This window comes from Bubalus kerabau, chromosome 9 (assembly GCF_029407905.1).
Source record: "Bubalus kerabau isolate K-KA32 ecotype Philippines breed swamp buffalo chromosome 9, PCC_UOA_SB_1v2, whole genome shotgun sequence".
NCBI classification, from domain to species: domain Eukaryota; kingdom Metazoa; phylum Chordata; class Mammalia; order Artiodactyla; family Bovidae; genus Bubalus; species Bubalus kerabau.
The window spans coordinates 39,662,038-39,687,124 of record NC_073632.1 but is presented as its reverse complement, the minus strand read 5'-3'; the positions used below and the strand labels follow the sequence as shown (position 1 = coordinate 39,687,124).

At 37.3% G+C, this 25,087-nt stretch overlaps 1 protein-coding gene across 3 annotated transcripts in view; it reads right to left on the bottom strand.

Moving 5' to 3' along the window:
* The window catches only part of MAN1A1 (mannosidase alpha class 1A member 1), a 174,329-nt gene that overhangs the window by 59,774 nt on the left and 89,468 nt on the right, over positions 1–25,087 (bottom strand). For all 3 annotated transcript variants that reach the window (XM_055535050.1, XM_055535049.1, XM_055535051.1), the window contains exon 6: positions 13,599–13,693. In XM_055535050.1, coding sequence (XP_055391025.1) covers positions 13,599–13,693 — 95 coding nt within the window. The remainder of the gene's footprint in view (positions 1–13,598; positions 13,694–25,087) is intronic.

The following is a 25,087-nucleotide window of genomic DNA, read 5'->3' as shown; positions in this document are numbered from 1 at the left end:
AAAAAAAATCTGAATTTGAAAGAAAGTTTTTCTAAGAAAAGATCATTTTGAAATTGGATATTTATGAAAATATGCGTGACTGTCACTCACCTTTAAAATTCATAATATATCAAATTTATACAAATTGATCAAAATTTGTGTCAAACTTGAGAATGGAATTTGCTATCCTGCTTTAGAATCTTTCAAAGGAAGTTCCAGAGGTTTTTCTTATTTTCTATTAGTTTGCAAGAAGAAATAATAAGAAAGACTGAAATTTTCCAGCAGAGTTACAAGAATATTCTTTGCATAATTAAAGAATAGGATTTAAAACAAGCATCATGTTTTTAGATCAGCCAATACCACACTTCTCTCATCAACACAACTTTAAATCTTTTCCATCTGGACAAAATTAAAACCAAGTTGAAATAAACACAGAACAAGAACTTTGAATCACTTACTGTATCACAAGCATTAAGTTGAATTAAAAAAAAATCATATGACTCACTAAAAATATATAAAAATTTATTTCCTCATCTGTATCTTTTTACAATTTTATGTTTTGGAGTGTTTTAAAGTGATCATGACATTAATATTCTGGTATTTGCATATAAAATTTATAAGTAAAAATATATGCTCTGGGGTAAGTGTTCAGAAATATATTACTGATAAGAGAGCAGAGAAGCTTAAAAACCATGGACTTATGGTACTGACATAATTGTGCAGTACAAAATTACATGTAAATAAATGGCTAAAAGTGATATATTTATATAGCATTCACATTAATTTTTCTCATTAAGGAGCCATAATTTTTATACCTCATGATGAATGAAACTGCCACAATTATAGCCCTTATTTTAGAGTATCTCATAACTTAAAAATAACCTTTCTTCAGCTGGGCAGTTCCACTGTGTACTTCCCTTTGTGGTCCCAGATGATGACAATTATTATGAAGCCTTATAATATTTCCCTTGTTTGAGGAATGGCAGAAAGTGAAGAGGAACTAGAAAGCCTCTTGATGAAAGTGAAAGAGGAGTGAAAAAGTTGGCTTAAAGCTCAACATTCAGAAAACGAAGATCATGGCATCTGGTCCCATCACTTCATGGCAAATAGATGGGGAAACAGTGGAAATAGTGTCAGACTTTACTTTTTTGGGCTCTCAAATCACCGCAGATGGTGACTGCAGCCATGAAATTAAAAGTCGCTTACTCCTTGGAAGGAAAGTTATGACCAACCTAGATAGCATATTCAAAAGCAGAGACATTACTTTGCCAACAAAGGTTCGTCTAGTCAAGGCTATGGTTTTTCCTGTGGTCATGTATGGATGTGAGAGCCGAAGAATTGATGCTTTGGAACTGTGGTGTTGGAATAGACTCTTGAGAGTCCCTTGGACTGCAAGGAGATCCAACCAGTCCATGCTAAAGGAGATCAGTCCTGGGTGTTCATTGGAAGGACTGATGCTAAAGCTGAAACTCCAATACTTTGGCCATCTTGTGTGAAGAGCTGACTCATTGGAGAAGACTCTGATGCTGGGAGGGATTGAGGACAGGAGGAGAAGGGGATGACAGGGATGAGATGGCTGGATGGCATCACCAACTTGATGGAGATGGGTTTGAGTAAACTCCAGGAGTTGGTGATGGACAGGGAGGCCTGGTGTGCTGCGATTCATGGGGTCGCAAAGAGTCGGACACAACTGAGCGACTGAACTGAAGTGAACTGAACTGATGAGTTTTAAGGGATTCCCAGGGCACACTAGTGGTAAAGAACCTGCTTGCCAATTCAGGAGATATAAGAGACATGGCTTAGATCCCTGGCTCAGGAAGATCCCCCAGAGGAGGGCATGGCAACCCATTCCAGTATTCTTGCCTGGGAAACCCCATGGACAGAGGATCCTGGAAGGCTATAGTCCATGGGGTTACACAGAGTCAGACATGACTGAAGCAACTTAGCACACAGGCATGCATGAGTTCTGTGGGGAGAAGTCTCACCCAGGGAGCGGATGAGCCGCCTGGGAACCCTCTTCCCAATCAGAACTCCAGATATGCTGTGACACAGGACATCCCAGTGCTGATTAAGTCTGGATGTTGGCCAAAACCCAATCTGGTGATGTATCCTCTATCTTCTGTTTGATCCCTGGGTTGGGAAGATCCCCTGGAGAAGGGAAAAGGCTGCCCACTCCAGTAATCTGGCCTGAAGAATTCCATGGACTGTATAGTCCGTGGGGTCACAAAGAGTCAGACATGACCTACCAATTACACACACACAGATATACATATTATACTCACACACATAAAGAGACATACACTCGTTTACTCGAAAATCCATTCTTCTCTCCTAACTTAAATACAGGTGATATGGACAGCTACCATAAAGATGTCAGGGTTCTGAAATTCCATAATGATCCCCTCTTTTGTATCTAAAAGACCCCCAACTTCTCAAAAGCCTAAGGGCCTGTCATAAACATCCTTGTAAAATTGATACTATTTATTAATTGCATTTAAGAAATGAGAAAGCCAAGGCTGAGAGAAAGAAGAGATGTGATCCCATTATTTTTAAATAAAAGTTATACTCAGTAAACACAGCATCTTAAACATATAGTTTGATGCATTTTTGAGAAATAAATCACACTGTTAAAGTAGCAGAATTGGGACTTATGTTCCTATTCCTTCTGCTGCCATTTTCTTACACACAATCAGCCAAGTTATAGAAACTGGCAGTGTCAGATACTAAAAAATTATGGCACATATGTAATTCATAATTCATTTATTTTCCAAAGTCCATTTGTAGAGTGCTGGCCTCAAAAAATCACTACTCTGACAGCAGTTTGGGACAGAGAGAGTGGGACAGGACATTCCCTAGCTCTCTTAGGAGAGAGGGTACCAACCCCAGGGTCTAGGCACAGAAAATACAAGTGAGAGAACATGAAAATGTGTAATAAGTTTGTCCAAAGCATACAGAAGATCATTTATTAAATCATATGCTTTAAGGGTCTGGCAAGTAGATTCACTGACCTTTGAAAGAAATGCAGTCATATTTTAAAAGAAAGAAACACAAAAAAATCCAAGCTCTTTGTACAGTGTACTCACACACAGCTATACGAATGATACCCACCTTAAAATAGCTTATGTAACTTTTATTATACTTCCAGGGGGATAGAATAGATTTATGCTTAAAATTTTGGAAAAACTGCTCACTGATAAAGCCATTATAGTAATTGCACTGGGTCTGTTTATTAATTTGTCACAATTAAGTCAATAAGAGCTTTACTAATGTCCTATTACTTGATTAGTTTTGAAAGTGATTATCTTAAGAACTAGACTTAATTGGAAGCCTCTCAATTTACAAGGTACATTAAACTCTCAGTAGCATCTTAAGATTATTCAACATATGCAGGTCAATTACCAGTAATCACTGTTTTGTACAAATGTTCCATAAAAACTATAGCATGACATGACAAAGAGGGAGAGTGAGATTTAATTAATAATGCCAGACTCCAATTGACATTTCCAGGATAAAAGGGCAACATGAGCATTCATATAAAGTCTTCCTGAAACTGGGTCTGTTACTAAAAATCAAATAATGGAAAGCTAGCAACTCTGCACCTTATGGATGAAGATAATTTGTCATGATTGCTAAATCACCAAATTGCACTGCCTCTACTCATGCCCAGCTGCATATTAATTTCCAGATTAGTAAATTACAATTAATTCTTACTATTGCTCTATCACTTTTCCAGTTATTAAGAGAGACTTCAGTTAATCATTGTTCATCCCCATTTTCAGAACAGATTAACTACAGCTATTACTGCATAAGCAAGAAACCTGGAGTGGTTAATGTATTCACCAAGATTGTGAGGTCTTTAAAAACATTTTATATTGACCTTCCAATTTCGACTCAAAGATTCAATGTGGTTAGTTGAATATTTACAATGACTACAATTATAAGGTCTAAGAAAGTACCTTGAGACCTAGGCTGATTTGCAAATACCTATTCAAACAATTTCATAACTTTTAAATTAAACTTTATTAGATATTTGAAAGGTCTGCCCCACAGTAACAACATGAGCCTGGTCTTGAGATTCATCACAGGAAAACTGCTGCTTCATTAAAAACCTGGGATTGTAGCTCCTTGAGAAAACCATTCCACTGCTGACTTGTAAAGGCACCCTATGAATTATGTGTTCTGACTTGTTCCTAATCTAAGTTCTGTACACAGAATACATTTCAAATTGCCAAAGCTGATTTGCTACCAATTGTGTGAACACAGTGAACAAAGCTGAATCTGCAAAACACTAGTTCTGTGCATTTGAAAATCTTGAGATGAAAGGCGCTTTGAGTTTGTTGCATTCAAATAACTATAATTGCCCTTAAACAAAAATTTCCTGGTGCATTAACCACTTAAATGGTGGGGATGCTATGGGGAAAGTCATGGTCATATTTAACCATTCAATTCCATGGATTTTGTACCAAGAATCTATCTGCCTAAAATAGAAGAGTGAGGAAGGTCTCTTAACAGACTTCCTACATACCACAAGTCCTTTTTTTAAGGGTTTTAAGCAATCCTCTTAGGATAGATTGTCTCTAAATTGCCTACACATCACCTCTGATACATTTCTGGACTTTACGCATTTGCTGTAATTGAGCTTTAGAGGCAGGACATTATGAAAATATACAAAAAATATTTTTTCAATATCTAATCCATGCGTGCGTGCATGCTAAGTCACTTCTGCCATGTCTTACTCTCTGTGACCCTGTGGACTCATAGCCTGCCAGACTCCTCTGTCCATGGGATTCTCAGGCAAGAATATCAGAATGGGTTGCCATGTCCTTCTCCAGGGGATCTTCCCGACCAACCCAGGGGTTGAACCTACATCTCTTACCATGGTGAGTAAGATAGCCAGTTTATTCCATTCACAGGTCATTTTTCTGTCCCTGTCCTACCAGAAGCACACAGAGGGGTCTGTGGCAGATGTGGATTCATGGAGAAAGGGTGGGTGATGTGGAGAAGTTAGGAGGACTGTTAGCGCCTGTGTTCAGAGACAGATTACATCTGCTTCTTCCTCCAGTGAACAAAAGACACTGAAAACCCCATTTACCTGGGCATTAACTTCAATTATGACCAGAGGAATGGGATAAAAGGGAACAGTCTGCCTACCTCTAGGCTCTTCAAATTCCGTCTGCCTCACAATGCGTGACTAAGAAACAGCAAAGCATCTTTTGCTCAGGATTGCTTGTCCCTTAAGTCCCAATAAAAGAGGCTACACACAAAGTACATTTAAATTAAGTGCTGACACCCTTATTGTCCACTTGCAATAAATAAATGCCTTGAGCTTGGTCAAGCCACTGAGTATCTGGCATGGACTTAGTGATCTGAAGCTTGCTGAGAGGATTAAATGATTCAGAAAAAGCCTAGATTCCCTCTTCCTCTGGTGGAAGGATAATCTTAGCCTATTTTTCATGGGTGTGGAATGTCCTCAGGTACAAGAACTGGTTGCCATCTGCTGTTAATAAAGTTGCTTTGCCTTGAAGCAACGAGAAGGTTCTTCTTTTTACAGTTACCCTGAGGTCCTTAATTAAAAATGCCTTTTTTTCCTCCTTCTATGCTAAAATGGCCCAAATCCTGCTTTCTAGTCTTATGGGATTAAAAAATATATATTGCAAGGGGGCAAAGGCGATGCAAACTCTCTTTTGGTAATTAATGTTTGGAATTAGCTGTTTTCCAGAAGAAGCAACAAACTGCTTTGGGATAAGTGAAAATACTGGGCAATTATTAACAAGAGTAAATTAATCATAGAACTCTTCCCCACTCCTGATCCAACCCCTCACTTTCACCCTACGGAACTTTGGAATTGGCTGTCACTCTGAGCAGCTCTGAGATTTAGGAATCTAAAAAGCTGGGATGTCTCAGTCAATTCTTCTATTACAGTGCTTCTCAAAGTGTGGTCCTAGGACCAGAAGCATCAATCAACCTCTGCATCAGCTGGGACCTGGTTGGTGTAGTTCAGTTGCCAACCTGTGGCGACCCCATGGATTGCAGCACACCATGCTTCCCTGTCCCTCACCACCTCCTGGAGTCTGCCCAAGTTCATGTCCACTGCATCAGTGACACCAATGTAAATTATCATACCTGACCAAAAACCTGCCCAATCAGAAACTCTGTGGGTGAGGCCCAGCAACAAGAGTTTTAACAAGCCTTCTAAGCAATTCTTGAGGCTTCCCAGGTGGCTCAGTGGTAAAGAATCTGCCTATGAATGCAGGAGACACAGGAGATGTGGGTTTGTTTCCTGGGTCAGGAAAATCTGCTGGAGGAGGAAATGGCAACCCATCCCAGTACTCTTGCCTGGAGAATCCCATGGATAGAGGAGCCTGGTGGGCTACAGTCTATAGGACTGCAAAGAACTGGATAAGACCGCGCACATATGCATGCTAAGCAATTCATAAAGACTCTAAATGTCGAGAATCATTGCTCTATTAGAGCTGGGTGTTTTCAAATCAATTGTCTATTTATTTCAATAGTTAAACTGGCCATCAATGGGGAAGGAAAGGTTTCCAAAGGTAACTGAAAACAGAAATGAATCTATACTTAGGATAAAAATATTAGACTTCCAGCAGTGATTCTCAACCCTCGATTAATAATGGAATGGCTGAAGAGCCTTAAAATATGCAAGGATCTTACTCCAAGCTAACTGAAACAGAATGGAGGGTAGAGAGATAGTGATGATATTTAAAAAATGCACAGGTTAGTCGAAAGCACAGGGAAGGTGGAGAATCACTGATAGAATATAACCACAGTAGTCAGACCCTTACTAGAAGTAGGACAGCCTAAGAACTAGAAAATAGGGTGATGTGGATGTTTCTAGCAAAAATATATATACATTTTCATAGACTCATGTCATATTAATTAAGCACTAACTGGCATGTGGGACTTGGGAAAATAACATTATATTTTATTGGCTCACATGCTTCTTAAACCTCATAGGTTGAACAGCTCCTCTTTCTAGAAGAGAAAATTCACCAATAAATATAATTTGAGAGAGGTATCTGGGTTTTGACCCTACAGACTGATTCTAAAATAATTTTCAAAATAATATATGTTGGAGCATAAAGCCCCCACAATCCTACATGGACTATGGGGACACATTCTCTCCATACTTCTAGCTGGTTCTACTAATACCAATTCCATTTCTGACCTAGAAAAATGGGACTCGAGTTTGAGAATGGATTAGAAGCACTGAATGACTTAAAAACAGAAGATTACCATAACAAGGCATCAAAACCAAGTCAGCTTTAGTTATGTATTATTTTATTGCTCTATACACACACTATTTTATAATGAAAATTTAGAACAAGGCCATAAATTAATAATTTCAATTTATATTTATTTCACAGCACTCTGCAATGACTAATCTTCTTTTACATATTAATTCACTAGATTTTTACAAAAAATGCCTTATGAGGTCATCAGAACAGATACTATTATTGTGGCTATTTTAGTTTTACTTATGAGAAGAGAAACTCAAGTGAATTATCCAAGGCCAACCTGGTGCAAAGAACTGACTCATTTGAAAAGACCCTGATGCTGGGAAAGATTGAAGGCAGGAGGAGAAGGGGACGACAGAGGATGAGATGGTTGCATGGCATCACTGACTCGATGGACATGAGTTTGAGTAAGGTCCCGGAGTTGGTGATGGACAGGGAGGCCTGGTGTGCTGCAGTCCATGGGGTTGCAAACAGTCAGACACGACTGAGCGACTGAATTGAATTGAACTGAACTAAACTGAAGAGCTATACTGACAATCTTAACAAGTAGCAATTTTAACTTTGATATTTTGATGTCTGATATTAGTAACTTTATGCATGTAAGTTTCAAACCTCAAAATATGGTTATTTTTATTTCCAGAAGAGGTCAGTTCAGTTGCTCAGTCATGTCTGACTCCTTGTGACCCCATGAACCTCAGCACGCCAGGCCTCCCTGTCCATCACCAACTCCTGGAGTTTACCCAAACCCATGTGCATTGAGTTGTTGATGCCATCCAACCATCTCATCCTCTGTCGTCCCCTTCTCCTCCTGCTCTCAATCTTTCCCAGCATCAGGGTCTTTTGAAATGAGTCAGCTCTTCGCATCAGGTGGCCAAAGTATTGGAGTTTCATCTTCAACATCAGTCCTTCCAATGAACACCCAGGACTGATCTCCTTTAGGATGGACTGGTTGGATCTCCTTGCAGCCCAAGGGACTCTCAAGAGTCTTCTCCAATACCACAGTTCAAAAGCAGAAGAGTATAAATGGCCAAATGAATTAAAACAGATAAAAGAGGGAAACCCAATAAAATATAAAATCAGAAAAAATAAAAACATAGTTTAGCATAAATATTTGGAAAGACTAACTTCTTTTTTACTTTTCTAGAGTTAGTAAAACTTATTTTCAAATTCGTAACAGATCCATAAAACATATAAAAGATAAACTATAAGATGTAGCTCTAATTTTATAATTAGGCTATATAGCTGCTACAAAACATGTCTAGGATAACTAAGTACTATTTTGCTTCTTAGAATATTAGCAAATCATTAAATAAGTTTGATCTCCTCGGGGCAGAAAATTTGTTTCTTGATTTTTTTAAATATATTTATTATGATGTTAAACTATAGATTTGTATTCTGCTTTATTTTAAAACAATATGCCTCTTTCAAATCTAAAACCAGATACTTTAAAAAATGGTTAGCAAATTTAAAAATGTAGATGTTTATATATCAATGTCAGGTAAAAATGCAGGGAGACATATGGAAAATACTTTTTAAAATATTTAACCTGATTAGTCTGTCTTTCATAGTTTGTGTCTATTAAAACTAATTATGATTTAATATTCAAGCATTTTATACCACCGAAGTATTAAGAAACCCCAAATGGGGGTTTATTACAATACACAAACTATCTACTTCATAAAAGATAATGTTTCACTATTAGAAAACATTAAGCTATGTACTATTCTTAATTAAGCCCCCATTTCTGCTAAAGTAAACTAATTTGCAATTTAATTATTATAATACAAGCTAAAATGTAATTAATGACATAGTATACATTTGTGTTGGATAATTAGAGTAGTCAGTAAATAAAGCTTTACAAAGCAGGAAATAAAAACAGGTGAGGGAGTTGTGGCTCCTTCATGGCCTTGCTTGGGCTTCCCTGGTGGCTCAGACAGTGAAGAATCTGCCTGCGATGCAGGAGACCTGGGTTCAATCCCTGGATTGGGAAGCTCCCCTGGAGAAGGGAATGGCAGTCCATTCCAGTATTCTTGCCTGGAAAATTTCATGGACAGAGGAGCCTGGCAGGCTACAGTCCATGGGGTCACGAAGAGTTGGACACGACTGAGTGACTAACACATGTGGCCTTGCTTACTAATGAGAATTGGAGTAGAGATCAGTCACTTGGCAGCATGTTTCCCTGACGTGTGCAATAAAAGCACATGCTGTAGACAGACCTGCTAACCTAATATAACCACCAGGTAAGTGTCTGTTCAGGGAAATCCACAAAGAGAAACAACTGATGGAACAGTATAAACTAAAACTTACTCACAGGAAAGACAGAATAATCGCTAGGAATACCCAGACTATATGCTCTGTGATATAAATGAGTAATGGGAATATTAAACATACTTTTTAAAATTAAAAACACTCTTTAGAAAACTTCAAACGACTATATTTATTCTATTTAGGCTTAAATTATAACTAGAAATATGGAAATGGTGAAACATTTGATTTTACAAACCACAGAAGTGATTTTTCTTCTTTAGGTTGGAAAAAAAAAATGCCTAGAGCCTCTTACTAGTAGTACTAACAAGATCAGACATCAAATTTTGACATTTTCACAGTAGCGAAATTGAGTTCTACCAAAATCTAATCTGTGAAAAAGGCAATGTTTTCCTTTTACCAGAGGTGTTACATAACGTATGCATTTTCATTCTACTATTGTACTGGTGAAACAAGCATGTTATTCTAATCAGGTACTGTGTGTAACACCCAGGTGTTTGTACAATCAAATTACCACTTACTATCAATTCATAATTTCAATTCACTTACAACTTCATATAGCAACTCTTGAATTAGGAATTTATTATAGATGTACCAGAAGAGATAATTAAAAACATTTTTTTTGCGTGTGAACAGATTTTTTGGGACAGACTTTCTAATGTAGGATATGCGTAAATAATTTAGATTTTCTGCTATTCTCAGTTTGCACAAATACTGAAATCTAATTTGGTTTATTGGTGTTTTGGCTCCAAATACATAAACCTCCCCAATTCAAAATACTGCTTGCTTTACGTTCAAACTGGTAAAACCTGAATACTAGAGGAATGTGAACAGATAATACCAGTAAGTTCACATTTCTGTTAACCTATAGGTGCTGGCAAAGAGTAGCCTCCATAACTATTTTCAAAACTGACATGGAAGAACAGAATTATGTTACAGACAGCATGTTGTGGCTCTCCCATCATAATTATTGCCAAGAGTTTCAAAGCCAGTCAATAGTGAATAAGGAGCTATTCTAAATAGCATTCTTGAGCACTTTTTTTCCTCTTAGCATCCTTCCATTGATACTTCCTAAGTTTAAGAAGGTAATTAAGAAAATATTATTTGCCAGATATATTTTTCCCCACCTCGTTTGAAACTTCACTAGTGACAGGCTCCAAAAACGTAGAAAATAAGCTCCAAACCTGCTGTCCCTTGTCCTCTGGCCCATACTGTGAAAATACAGAGATTCAGAGAAAACAGCAGATATGCACTGGGTGACATCAATAACACATCCAGAAATGTAATTATTACAGATAAATATCAAATGCTGTTTTTGTTCCCTAGAGAGAAAATTCTTCAAGATGATAAATCAAGCTGATTGGGCAAAGGGTAGGATGAATTTCAGTGGGTTGGTATACAACCCACTATACAAGCTAAAATGTAACTATTTTAATATGTAACTATTATTTAAAATGTAACTATTAATTTTGCCAAGACTTATTTTGTAAATTTGGGTAAGTCACTACTATTTAGTAAATGAGATTGAGAGTGGATAAAATAATAAAAAATTCATACAGGTTGCCAGGAAGAAGTTAAGAGTGTTCCTGTCAGTTGTAAAACGGTTACCTAATTTCCTCTAGTTCAACATGAAAACATCATAGAGTACATAAATGAAATGGAACATTATTTTTGACCCAAAATAATTTTCCTGTAATACCTAAAAATCAAATAAAAGTTCTAAAGTACAATACTGTAAAATAATGTACAATACTGTAAATCTGAAATAAGGTCTGATAAAAAAAAAGGTAAAGCCCCAGTTAATGAATTTTCAGGAGATATAAAGATAACAAAGGATTCAGTACTGAATAGTTTTTAGAAATATTCCCTTATGTGTTGAAAAAATATCTCCACTGTACACAAAGGATAGATTTAACTAAGGAAAAAACCCTCTCGGCTATAAAAATAAACACTATGTTAAATATGTTTTAAAAGAATCTAATTTTTTATGAATATTTCAAGAGAGGGTAGAACTAATTAAATGATATCAGCACCTTATAATAACTGACTTAACTTTTGCAAAGATGTAGGCCCACACCTCAATTAGTTTTAAGAGTCTTTATCTAATTCCATTATCTTCCACAAAGCAATAAGAACTACCTCTATAGCATCCTGGGCTTCCCAACAGCTCAATGGGGAAAGAATCTCCCTGCAACGCAGGAGACACAAGAGATGCAGGTTCAATCCCTGGGTCAGGAAGAGGCCCTGGAGAAGGAGAGGACAACCCACTCCAGTATTCTTGCCTAGGACATCCCATGGACAGAGGAGCCTGGTGGGATACAGTCCATGGAGTCACAAAGAGTCAGACACAACTGGAGCGACTTAGTATGCCTGTACACACTTAGAACCAGGTCTCTTGGGAACCAGTTAAGTCAGTGGGTTATTATGCCCATATCATTCCTCTCAGAGGGTGGGGAAAATACGTGTTAAAAGTGCACGTTTTCATAATTAAGTATCAGAGAAGTTTCTAGGTCTGAATACTATCTGTATACTATCTGAATACAAAGTCTGAGGATATGGACGGTATTATAGGTGATCCACATGAGCCAAATAAAAAGCTCACAGATCTCTAATACCATGCTGCTCAAGCCAAGCATATATACCCACTTCCACCTTAAGACACTGGAACATGTGCCATGATCCCCAAGCTAACAGAGAAAGCCGGAGGAACCCAAAGGGAAGAATGAATCCTGAGATATCACGTTATACAACAGAAAGCAACTTCAACTTAACACGGCCCAGGGTGTGAACTCTGCCCGTCTCATCACCTCAACACCTTGGCCTCTGCCCCAAACACACGCACATACACATACAGAGACACACACACATAAAATTATAGATAGGTACAGGGTGATTTCAAGGTATAGATATAACATACAGACAAAGCGTGACATTTAACTGATACATTAGCCAATTAATTTCATGATTTTCCATGATTAATTGGAAGGAATTAATGTCACTAAAGGAAGGAATGTCACTAAAATAAATAATTAAGGAAAAATGTGCATTAATCTTGCCAAGTCGCCCTGTGCATCCTCTTGGCTTTTCTAACATAAGAAAGCCATTTAACTTTTGCCTATGAATCCATGCATCTGAGTACTCTGGCTCCACCATTTACACACGGCATGATGTTAGGCAAATAACTGTCTCTGTGACTCAAGTTCCTGATTAGTAAAATGGAGATAACAGTAGTACTGACTTTATTGGGTTGCTGTGAGGATTAAATGTGGTAAAGTGTCTACACAAAACTTCATATTTTATGATGACCAAACAGCTGTCATTATCATCATCACAAAGAGACATGTGCTATTAATTACTTATAGGGAAGAAGGAGTTAGAAGGGAGCTTAAGATAAAACTATTAAAATGCTCAGGCTATCATGAAAATTCAAACTATTAATACTTCCTGGGAGAATATGAAAAATTCGGTTTAGCCCAAGTTTTTCTTGGGGCCCCATTCCTAGGAACTTGGCATGCCAGGGCTCTCCACCCACATGGGATGAGGAGGATGGATTGATCCGGGTCAGTAGAGCAGTTCCCTTCCCTCCCTATAACTGTGGGTGAACAGCCTCAGATGCACCCAGTCTCAGTTACACTTAGCTCGTTACGTGGTTGTTCCACATGTTCTATCTGCTGATCTACATCTTGTATTATGCTGATTGATCTACATGTTATATCTTGGCAATGTCTCTGACCAGCAGCTTAACTGATGGAAGTGATCTAGGAACTGGCTTCTTTTGAGAGTGAAATGCTTTGATGATAAAGGGATGTTTTTGGACTTTATGGAGAGACAGTATCACTGATGCAATGTCACCATGAAATAGTGAAACCTTGAATCCTCTCATGCGGATGACTCTCTTGAGGTCATTTGATCTCACGATGGGAACCCATGGAACTCTGAAAAACACTAATAACTTCCAACACAAGGACATATGCCAAGACTCCCAATGCTGTCAGTCACCAATACCATTCAAGTAAATATCCATCTGGTGTCTGTTTGTTAGACCACAATCTTGACTATTTCAACTTAAAACATGTTGTTGAAAATGAAGAGTTTTACCTTTTTATATTCAGCAATGCCCAAGGTATTCCAGAGGGTGTTTGAAATGCAGGTAGCAATTTTACCCCAAGTTCCACTGCTTTCTTTCGAAATATCTGAAAAGTTAAACAGTTAAGTAAGCTACTGTTGTAAGAAAAACAAAATGTGCTATTCTACTATCCCATATTGAGTACATTTCTACTTAACATTAAAAAAAAAAAGTGTTTCTGAAATTAATGGAATTACCCAGGAAAGTAAGAATGGTCCAGGGGCCATTATGCTGTAGAGTATTTATTACCAATGCTGGTTGCACATTAGACTCATATGTGAGGAGACCTGAATAATACTGATGTCTTGGTAGTACTCCTGATATTCTAATTTCTATGGCTTGGGGGCTCCCAGATCAGAACTTTTTAAAGCACCACCTGTGATGTCAAGTGATTCCAATGTGCATGCCCAGGGGAGAACCACTGTTGCCGGTTAAGTCTTGGGCTGAAAATCAGAAGTTCTGGTCCTGTTCTGGTTTCACTTATTTACTAGGGCACAGAGAAGGGAGAGGTTGTAAAAAGATATATTATCTTACAAGTAATCTGTAAGTCCTCTTAGCCCTCTGCAGTTTTAACTTCCTCTTATGGTTAAGTGCAGGTGATATGGAAAAGACAAAGTTAAAATAGATACAAATTCTGCCCAGAATTTAGTAAAGAAGGCAATGTATGAACATAGATATCTGACACACAGATAAAATGAGAGCCTGACATAAAGTCATCTAAGAGTTCCGATGAGTTCAGCAAGGCTGCACGGCATTTAGATGAGGATTGTATGCAGCATGTAATGGGGGGTTCATAATTCTAGAGGCAGGCTGAGAAGGAGAGGGAGCACTGTGAAGGCATCAGTGTTAAGCGCTGATGCAGGCAAGTGGGGGGCTGCAGAAGAAATGGACCAGGTCAGCTTCCCTGTCCAAAGCAAGAGGGAATACTGGTAAATGAGGTCTGGTATGCACAGCATGGGCCCAAATCACAAAGGGTCATAAATATAAGGCTAAGAATCTTATTCCATTAAAATGGAAAAATATTGAAAGTTTTGAGCAGCCAGTTCACTTGATCAGAACTGTGCTTTAGGAAGATTAAATGACATCCAGTCACAGTTTTAGGTCCAAAGAAAAGCACCGAGTTAATTTATTCACTGAAGGAAGGACCGCTACAGCGTTCCCTGCTCGAGCTGTGGCCGCTAGCGGATGCCTTGTCCCTTCTCCTTGCCACGCTGTATGACTGAGTGTGGTGGGCTGGGAACTTACTATTTCCTCCTGTCTCTTCCTCAAACAAGAGAGATGTGAGAAAAGCTGCTGGAACCCTGAAAAGCATGGAGAATGAGCAAAGTCCTCTTCCAGCCTGAGAAGGGGTTCATTAAAGCCATGGTCAAAGAAGCCTCTTGTGGCTTCTCCAGAGGCAAGGGTTCCAGTCCTTGGAACTCCCGCTGCAAGACCTAAGCCCCCCACAGAGAAGTCTAGGCACTGGGGCTTCTGGACTGAGAAGAATCCAGTGATACCAATATTGATGCTGCTTCTGAAACCCTACTCTTTTGGAAACTAACTCCTACTCTGTAATGAAAGTTGAGAAAATAATGAGTTTTAATGTAAGAATTTGGCTGACAGTCAATTTAGATAAACTAGCATTCCTGGAATACAAATGAGGACAAAGACATTTGTAGTATATAAGGCACTAAAGAAATAGAGATATCATTTTCCCCATAAAATATTATTATAACTCTTTGAAGTGGACAATTTACTGTTTTAACAGCTGACAGTGAATGGAAGAAGAAGAGAAAGAAAATAAGCCAAAAGGTATATTCTTTCTTTCTAGTCTCTTAGTCTAGAGAATTCCAAGTTCTCTTCTGCTGTAAGGAATTGTCCAATCACTGCCCAGCCATCTGCCAACTTTCTAGTTTCCACCCAACTTTTAAAACTGTTAATTAATTAACTCCTTTACAAGAAACTTACATAAGACTGGAAGTCAGACTTGTAATTAAAACACCATCATGGATATTATAGCCATATGGCTTGGGAGTTAAGGGCTCAGGCTTTGAAAACACAATGCCTGCATTGGAATCTCAGTTCTCCTTCAAATTGGGTAATCTTGGGTAAACTGCTTAATCTACCTATGCCCAAACTTCCTCATCTATAAAATGGGGATGGCCATGTCCAAGGCCAACTTCCCTAGTTCCATCACTGACACTACTGTTCAGCCAGTCCCTGGGGCATAAGAGAGCACACATCTAACTTTCATCACCCTTCAGTAATTAAACATCAACATCGAAGTTCCCAGAAACATCTCATTTATGGCTCATTCCCTTTCCGTGATGTGAACACAGTCCATATCTTCATTACCAGGGGCATGGCAGCAAAGAAGGTCTTCCTACCTAGGCTCCCATTCTCCAGGATTTCCCTTCCTATCGACATTAGCCTCTATCTATTTTACCATGTTTTTCTTTTTCTCATGTGATTTTCTTATTCAAGAAACCATCATGATTCCCTCTGTTGTGTAAAACGTCAAGTCAAAAACTAACGTACTGGCTAATCTACTGACCTCTATGAATCCGACCATCTATTATCTTCCGTTTTTACAAAGGCCATCCTGGCTCCAGCTTGAGTCTTCAGGGTCTCAAGTACTCATTCAAGTTCAGTCTACCTTAGTATCTTTAAAAAAATTTTTTTTTTCCTTCAGATCTAGTGAGATATAATTGACATACAACGCTGTGTTAAGTTTAAGATGTAACACATGATTATTTGATACATGGAGATATTGTGAAACGATTACCATAATAAGGTCAGTTACCACTCTCATCCTCTTGCATAACTATCTTCCGTATGCACGTATCATGCCAGTTTAATATATTTATTTACACGGTTTTCTAAAACACGCAGTGCTGCCTCCAGTTGGCTAATCCAAACCCACCCATTCTCCAGGCCAAGGTATTTATTAACACTTTTGGTGAACTTCTACTTGACAATTGGCATCACCCAGTGCAGCATTTGATTACAGAAGGCAAGATCCAGATCTCTGTTTTCCTGTGTTACTCTCTGCTATCCTCAAGTACTTTTCTTCTTCAAAAGTAGAGGAAAAAAAATCTCCGTTTCTCCTTCACTACCTATTATACATATCCAACCCAAATTTGCTCACTTGGTATTAAATTTATTGATATCGCCACAGTATTCCTATGAGTAGTAGGTGGGAAGACATTTATAATCTTAGCTAACATACAGGAAGGAAACAGCAACCTTCCCCATCCCAAGGTTTTTGCCTTTGCTGTTTTCTCTGGCAGCAATGCCCATTTCCTAGGTCTCTGCATACCTGTTTCATCCTTAACTTCAGGAATATGCTTGAAAGTCCCCTTTTAAGAGAAATCTTTTTTAAAAACCCACATAAAGCTGGCCATCCTCATCATTTATCATATCACCTTATTTCCATCCCACTATCACACTCTAATTATCTTATTTGCTTGCTGGTTGGTTGACTGACAACCCCACTAGATGTAAACGTCATGAGGGCAGGACTTTTGTCTTGTTCCTCCTTGCTGGTAGGAGGTATAAGGATACTAGGTATATCCTTATACCTAGTATCCAGCAAAGTGGCTGGTCCTCAATGAATGTTCATTTAATAAAGGAAAGAATCAATCTAATATTAAATATATCTGGAGCACTCTAATGAGAAACCACTAATAGTCTAGTGTCTGCAAAGTGTCTACCCTATTTCATGAATTTCTATCATCTTCAATGTCTGCAAGTAATTATACCAAGTACTCTGCAGTCTCTATGTTGGGCACAATTACAAAATAGTTTTTGGATGAAAACATTAATTAACCTATTGATACTTTAAATGAAATCATATGTGAGCCTAAATTAATTCCAATTCTTAACGTTTGATTTGTTACCTCCTCTTGAGACATGAAGAGAGGTTAGTTACTTGGAGGAGGAATCCAGATTCTCAAAGAGAATATCTTTCTACCCAAAATGGTGACTAATAAAATTCCAATTTAGCTTACAAAGTTAATACTGTTAAAAGAATGAAGGAGCAATGTCACAAATCATCTTAAACGGCAGTTTTAACTAGCACATCTTAGTTAATGTGCTCAAGAGTAAAGACCACAGAAAGCACACTAAATGGTACTTCAGTGCCTCTTTCCAGGGGGCATGCATGATGGAGGGTGTGCTGGACCCAGGCCAGCAGTAGGTCCAGGACGGGTTTTACTATGGTTCAGTAGAAGGCCTGGGCCTGCCACTTAACCATTTTGATCTCAGTTTCCGGAAATAGGGTTGGCAACTTCTAGTTTTGACTTATTCCTGAAAAAACTAGCATCAGAAGCCACAAAGCTAGTATTAAAATGAGACTGGCAAAAAAGCAAAACTATCATAATATTTTAATAAAGATAGAAAGTATTAATGTGCCACCCAATTCTTAGTCTGTCTTGGTTTGTTGGTATTTACATTGGGTAGGGTGGATTTTATAAAGTTAAGAGGGAAAGATGAAAAATGACAGGTAATTAAATGTAATCTGTGCTGATAATAGAAGACATACTCTTTTTTTAAAAAAATGACCATTAAAACTAAATATGGCCTTGGGTAACTTTCAGCAATCAGCTTGAAACAGGCAGATATCTAATGACCCAAAAGGAATCTTCAAAAAGAGTCTGCATTATAGAAACTCTGGTTACATTCACATCAAAAAAATTCAAAACTAATAAAATTTACTAGAAGGGTGGTAAAATATTATGAAATAGCTTCTGAAATAATCTTTCAAGCATGTAACTAACAAATAGATTTAAATAAAAACATTTATGGTCTAAAGTTAAGAATTTCAAAATAACTACATCCAAATTGTATATTTTCATTATACTTAAATAACATCATCACAGTCTTATTGCTAGAAAACTTCAGATTTCAGAATCTATCAAATAAAAACATTTATCTTTTTACTTTACCCTTACAGATAGGATTAGACAGGCTGTAAACAAGATGTATGGCTTTCTTTGCCTTTCTAGTTTGCAGATCCCTGAAGAACTACACAAGGATATTTACACACCAGAGCAAATAAGGAAAGAAGAAATGAATAACAACAGACAGCTCTAGAAAGAACCAGTTTCAGTTCAGACATGCTTCGATTTGAAATGTACAATTAATATAAAAGCCTTTCTTTAAATGCTCCTGCTGAAAACTTCACTGTTAAAAGATCAAACACTAATTCCCCATTAGTACAAGCAGAGTTTACCTATTACTCATTTTTGCTACATAAAGCTTTCAGCACAAGATGCCGCTGATCTCATAAATATCTTTGGCTTAAAATAACTGAAATAACCCACATATCATTAGCTGAGTTGATTAACACATATAATATGCGCCAAATTTAATCACTCAACCAATAAGCTACTGTATTGAGCTACTCTGGCTTTTCAATTTAGAGTGGAACATGGAAAGGTTTAAATATTTGAATAAAGATATAAAAATAGTTAATCCAGGAGAAATTTAGAGCTAAAAGGGACATCAAAGGTCATCTAGTTACATAATCTTGGCTTACAGATGAGGAAACTGAGGTTCAGAGAGGCCCCATTCCCCTAATTAAATGCTCCAAAGTGGGATGGTTTGGTGAGAACTACAGCCAAGTGAATGCCAGTTTCATGCCATCCCAGATACATGTAATTCTTCTGATCTGGGGGGATCGCCCCTGTGAGTCCCTTATGTGTAAGTGTGTACACATCTTTCATTGCCTCTTTCTAATCTTTGCATTCTCTCTACAATTAAGCAAAACACTAAGCTGAAGTTTTTCTAAATTAAACAAATTATTTGTTGTATTTGTGAAACTGTACTTTGAACTTCATTTTTAAAATTTATAAATTTATTTAGATTAAAATTGTTATCAACTGTTCTTTCTTCCCTGTGATTCAGTACAATTCAATTTTTAGCCTGTAGGCCATTAGATGAAGAAAGTATTCTTCACTTCTTCATTCTTCTGAACAATTAAAGCACTAACATCTTCCCAACTTGTTTACTGAAAATAACAAGGATATGCATACTAACCTACCAGTAATCACAGGTTATAATAAAGAAGAACCACAAGTTTTAACAGGTTATAATCACAGGTTAAAACAAAAAAGAATATCTTAGACTTGACTTTCTAAAGCACAAAGTTTGATTGAAAAGAAAAATTTTCTGATAAATTAAAAAAAATCTAGCCATAGAATGCTCTTACTGAACAGACATTTTAGACTTGCAAGTGAAAGTCGCTTAGTCATGTCCGATTCTCTGCGACTGTACAGTCCATGGAATTCTCCCGGCCAGAATACTGGAGTGGGTAGCTGTTTCCTTCTCCAGGGGATCTTCCCAACCCAGGGATAGAGCGCAGGTCTCCCACATTGCAGGTGGATTCTTTACCAGCTGAGTCAGCTTTTAAAAGATCATTATTCTTATGAAATAATTAACAGCTAGTGAAACTTTTTAAAGTTTGCTTTTATACTATCCCCTTGTCAAAATGAAATAAATGTTAATAAATGAATTAACAAAACTGCATCCTGATACTGATTTTTTCCTGAAGGTTCAATCTCATTCTCTAGCATGGAAGATTTTACAAAGTTGAGAGAGCAAGATGAAAAATGGGGAGAAATATTGGGAAGAACTTCAGGGTATTGTTCAAGGTAGACATCACTAGCATCCATGTTGGCAGAAACCAATGCCACCTTACTCATAGAAGTGGTCCTGTATTTTTCTTGAGCATAAGCCACAGTCAAGGTGGCCTGGTAGCAGACACACTAAACAGAGCCTGAGTTCTAGCTCAGGGCTTACTACTTACCTGTTCTGTCACAGTAAAGATGAGTCATTTTAATTCTCTAGTTGTTTTTTTTTTTTTCCTTGTAAAATGCGGGCACTAGATAAGACACTTTCTAAGGTACTTTTCTGCTCCACAGGAAGTGGGTTTAAGACTTAAGAAGAAATTACTACATGCTTCTCAGTGTGGTAAGGGCGATAAGGGAGATACACAAGAAAAAATAAGATCCCTGATTCCAAGAAACTTATATCCAGAAAGGCAAGTCAGTTATATAAAACTAGATAAACATAAAATATATACCAGAAAACAACCCTATGAACCAACATAGAAGTAGAGAATAAACTCAGTGATGAGAGACTTCACTTTCACTTTTCACTTTCATGCACTGGAGAAGGAAATGGCAACCCACTCCAGTGTTCTTGCCTGGAGAATCCCAGGGACGGGGGAGCCTGGTGGGCTGCCGTCTGTGGGGTCACGCAGAGTCGGACACGACTGAAGCGACTTAGCAGCAGTAGCAGCAGCAGGGGAATAAAAAAGAGAGGCTGAGTTAGGTCATGGGGGAGAGGAAGACTGAAGATGGTGCTTCTGTGGGTGCAGATGCGTATTCATTTGGGGGTTGGTATGTACATATTTGTGCACACTCTGGGTTAATATCGTGGAGGACGGGAGACACAGCAGAAGGGGAGAGGAAGGAGCCTGACTAGAGACGAAGATTAACAGGGTCTAGGACATGGTAAGACAGAAACAGATGAAAGAAGGCAGGCTAATGACCTTAACTGTCAGGGACAGAAGTTAAAGCGTTGGTTAAAAGAGCACATCAGTTGGGTCAAGAAAGTCCCAAAACTTCTGGTCGTGGTTCCTCCCATTTACAAGTGGAAGGACTTCTCAGTCATCAGGGTTCTGAGAGACAGGGCAGGGAGAAAGGCAGTGGTTCTCACTGGGAGCTTTTCTTAGTTGTAAGCACAAAGATACATAAGTGACAACATCAAGAAACATTACAATGTCTGTTTGAAGGAAAGACCTTGAGAAGTAATTAGGGTTCTTTTAAAATAATGTTTTCTCAAGAAGAAAGTATACATGTGTTGTAGAGATAAATGTAGCAGGGACTGGGAAAGAGGAAAATAGCGTGATAATCAAAAGGTATATGTTCTAACATACATTCACTATGAAAGTTAAAAATGCACAGTAAAGGAGAAGAAAATCAATGGCTAGACAGTTCTCACACTTAGAATTATTGTGAGGTGTACAACAGATTGTGTTATCTAGATGTTCTAACTCCTAAAGCACTGGCCCAGGAACTGTTATAAATAACAGTATAACAGTCCGAGCCATTACACAGGGCTTAAAGATAGATTTCTGAGCTGATCTTTCCAACTCAATTTAAGTTTAAAAAATGGGCAAGTTGCCAACATAATGTTTTGAAAATACACAGCTTATTGTGTATTTAATATTATTTAATATTAGGTAAGCATGTCAAATAGTTCCTGGACTATTTGCATCACGAAGAAAAATTTTTTTAAAGAAAACATAGAGACAGGAAATTATGAAAACATGAACCCTATCTGGTTATTATTTCTAAAAGAATTTGTGTGAACCATCACACAGAGGTTGTTAACATGTGATATATCATAGTGTTAAAATAGGAACTGTTTGGTTTACTATTATGTTTATAGGTAAACCTCACAAATCACTTGAAATATACAGAATCCAGGCTTAGAAACCTTTGCTCCAAAGAAAGAAAAGAGAAAGAAAATGAGAGCCTCATCCAAGTAAATACATTGTGATTTCCTGGCATTTTTGAGTTATGAGGAATTCTCTGCTAGTGAGTTTCTCCAGATACTGAATCTTACTTCTAAGAGCATTGAAATATTTATAGTTTAACCTTTTTGTCTCAGTTGTATAAACATGTTTATCTGCTCTTTTGATTTAGTGCAATTACACAAATCCTGTCTTGATGACTCAGCATCAGCATCACATGAGTTGGGGCTAGAAGATCTAATACTTGGTCATCAGCTGACTGAGTTGTATGATCTTGAGCAGCAGTCCCTAACCTTTTTGGCACCAGGGACTGGTTTCATGGAAGAAAATTTTTCCACAGACTGGGGAAGAGGAGAGGAGGAGGATGGTTTCAGAATAATTCAAGCCACCTTACGTTTATCATGCAGTTTATTTCTATTATTATTACATCAGCTCCATTTCAAATCATCAGGCATTAGATCCCAGAGGTTGGGGACCCCTGATTTCGAGAACTCACTTAACCCCCTCTCTGCCTTAGTTTCTAAGTATGTGAGTAAGGGATCATTCTTGCAAATCACAAGATGATTAAATATGATTAAATGCATAAGTGCTTTTTAAAGGGCATAATAGTTACCATTATCATTGTTCTTTGCTATAAGACACTGGTTCCTTCAGGAAAATGGAAGGATATTAGACTTTTTGTCCACATACTAAACGGTCCAAAAAACTGCTGAGCTTTTATGTCTGCTTTCTATAACACTACTGTTTCTTTTGTTATTAGATATCCATTAATTACAATGAAGACTTCTCACTACAACAGCCTGCAACAGTAACTGTCTGCTTTCCCCTGAGCTGCAGACTAATTTTTGTAAACAGCTGTCTGTAGTAGGGCTTAAGGATAAGTCAAACATCTCTTCTTATGGTGTGGGGTGTGAATTTCAGGAAACATGCCCTCTTTGTCAGATGACTACATTTGAACTACTAACTCTACTGGTATGAAAAAGCAATTAATTAGTATATTATTTAGGAGTAATAGTTTGCAAGTTTACAAAGTAAACTAAACACCCATATCTCCATAGATTTTGTTTTGCTTTTTGTTTAAAAAAAAGTGCAAAATGGAAGCCACTCCTTTTTCATTTTATCTAAGCAAATGTAAACCTATCTGGTTGTGCATCTATTCCCATTAATTGGGCATTTTTTGATTTCTGCATGACCCGCCTTTATTTATTATGCATGGATACCTCCACAGTACCCATGGGCACAGAGTTCATAATTTCATGTCAGTTGATTGATGAACATTTTAAGTTATAAAAAGGTACAAAATTTGGAAGCAGTGCTATTTTTGTCTTATGCGTGTGTCCCTCAAAGCAAGGTGATTAATCTCTTTTAACCTCAGTTTCCTTGTCTACAAAATAGAGACATATACAGTTGCATTCTAGAACTCAAGAGAATTTTTTTCCTATTCTTTTTCCCATGCCAAAACTAAAAATTTTAATTTTCTTATTATGCAATAAAACTATTCTCACTATTGAAAAATCATAAAATTAGACAACAAAAAATAGAGCTCCATTAATCCTATCTGCAAAGAGTTGGACATGACTTGGTGACTGAATAACCACATTCCTATCCACGCAAACACAATTATTCTTAACATCTTAACTATCTCTCTTCTAAATGGAATTGATTGCATTTCTTTTGAGAAATGGCATCTTTCCATATACACTATTTTGTAATGTTTTAAATTCATCCCCAGCAACTAAATCAACATTAAATACATCATTCAACATCAGAGGTCAGCAAACATTTTCTGTAGAGGGTCAGATAGCATTTCAGGCAGGCACATATCTCATGTCGTGATTTTTAAAAATAATCTTTTAAAATGTAAAACCATTCTTAACTCTGGTAGTACAAATCAAGTCTCAGACTGAATTTGTGCTGTAGGTTGTTGACTTTTGTTTTATATCAGTGGATAGATTTCTGTATACAGGTGTATGGATATGTCAGAACTTAGATACAAGTCCCATATCATCTGACACTTAGGTTTCCACTGTCTAGATGTTGCCAACAGTAGTGAATAAACATCCCCGTACATACGTATCTGTATGCATGATTATTTCCTCAGGTTAAATATTTGAACGTGGAATTTCTGGTCAGAGGGCATTTGCTCCTTCACTTACTCATTAACTCTAGCTGTAGGGTCAAAGCAGCCATAGACAAAGTGTAAATGAATGAGCACGTCTATAGTTTGCCAATCCCTGGATTATACTAACTTGATTGAAAGCATCAAGCATTAAACATTTTTCATTTAAATGAAGAGATTTTAAAATATATTCATATATCCTACTTCAGGACAACACTACTGTGTTTTTAATAGATCAGTGTTATATTCTTATAGTACCATAAATAATTCAATGAAACGTCTTGTATTAACAATAATCAGATCAGAATACAAAATGTCACATAACTCAATACTTTTCTCATTAGAAGACTTTTGAAAATATCAACTGAAATAATTCGGGAGGCATTTCCTCTTTAAACTATGAGCATAAATAATAACACTACAAAACATAATTCATCTTGTGAACTGTGGTCACTCTTGTACTATGTGAATGTTTTTAAAAATGATTAACACACATAGACACACACACAGATATACACTTCAACATAGCTTAAACTTTCTAAATTATGAGCATTCAAAAAGGAACCTGTACTATAATTTTGACCTTTTAGAGATGTCAAGTCATTTATTCAACAAATATTTATTAAACGCCTATGAACTACATGTCAAGTTTCACAAGGTACTTGGAATACAAAACTAAACTTTGCTGTGGTCAGTGACTCAAACACTCGTTTTTGAAGAGTGACTGTCGAAAAATATTCAGAGGAGTATTTTCTGATATACAGGGAAGGCTAAAGTAATAACTTCTATTTCTTCTTCAAAAAGAAAATGAAGACATATTT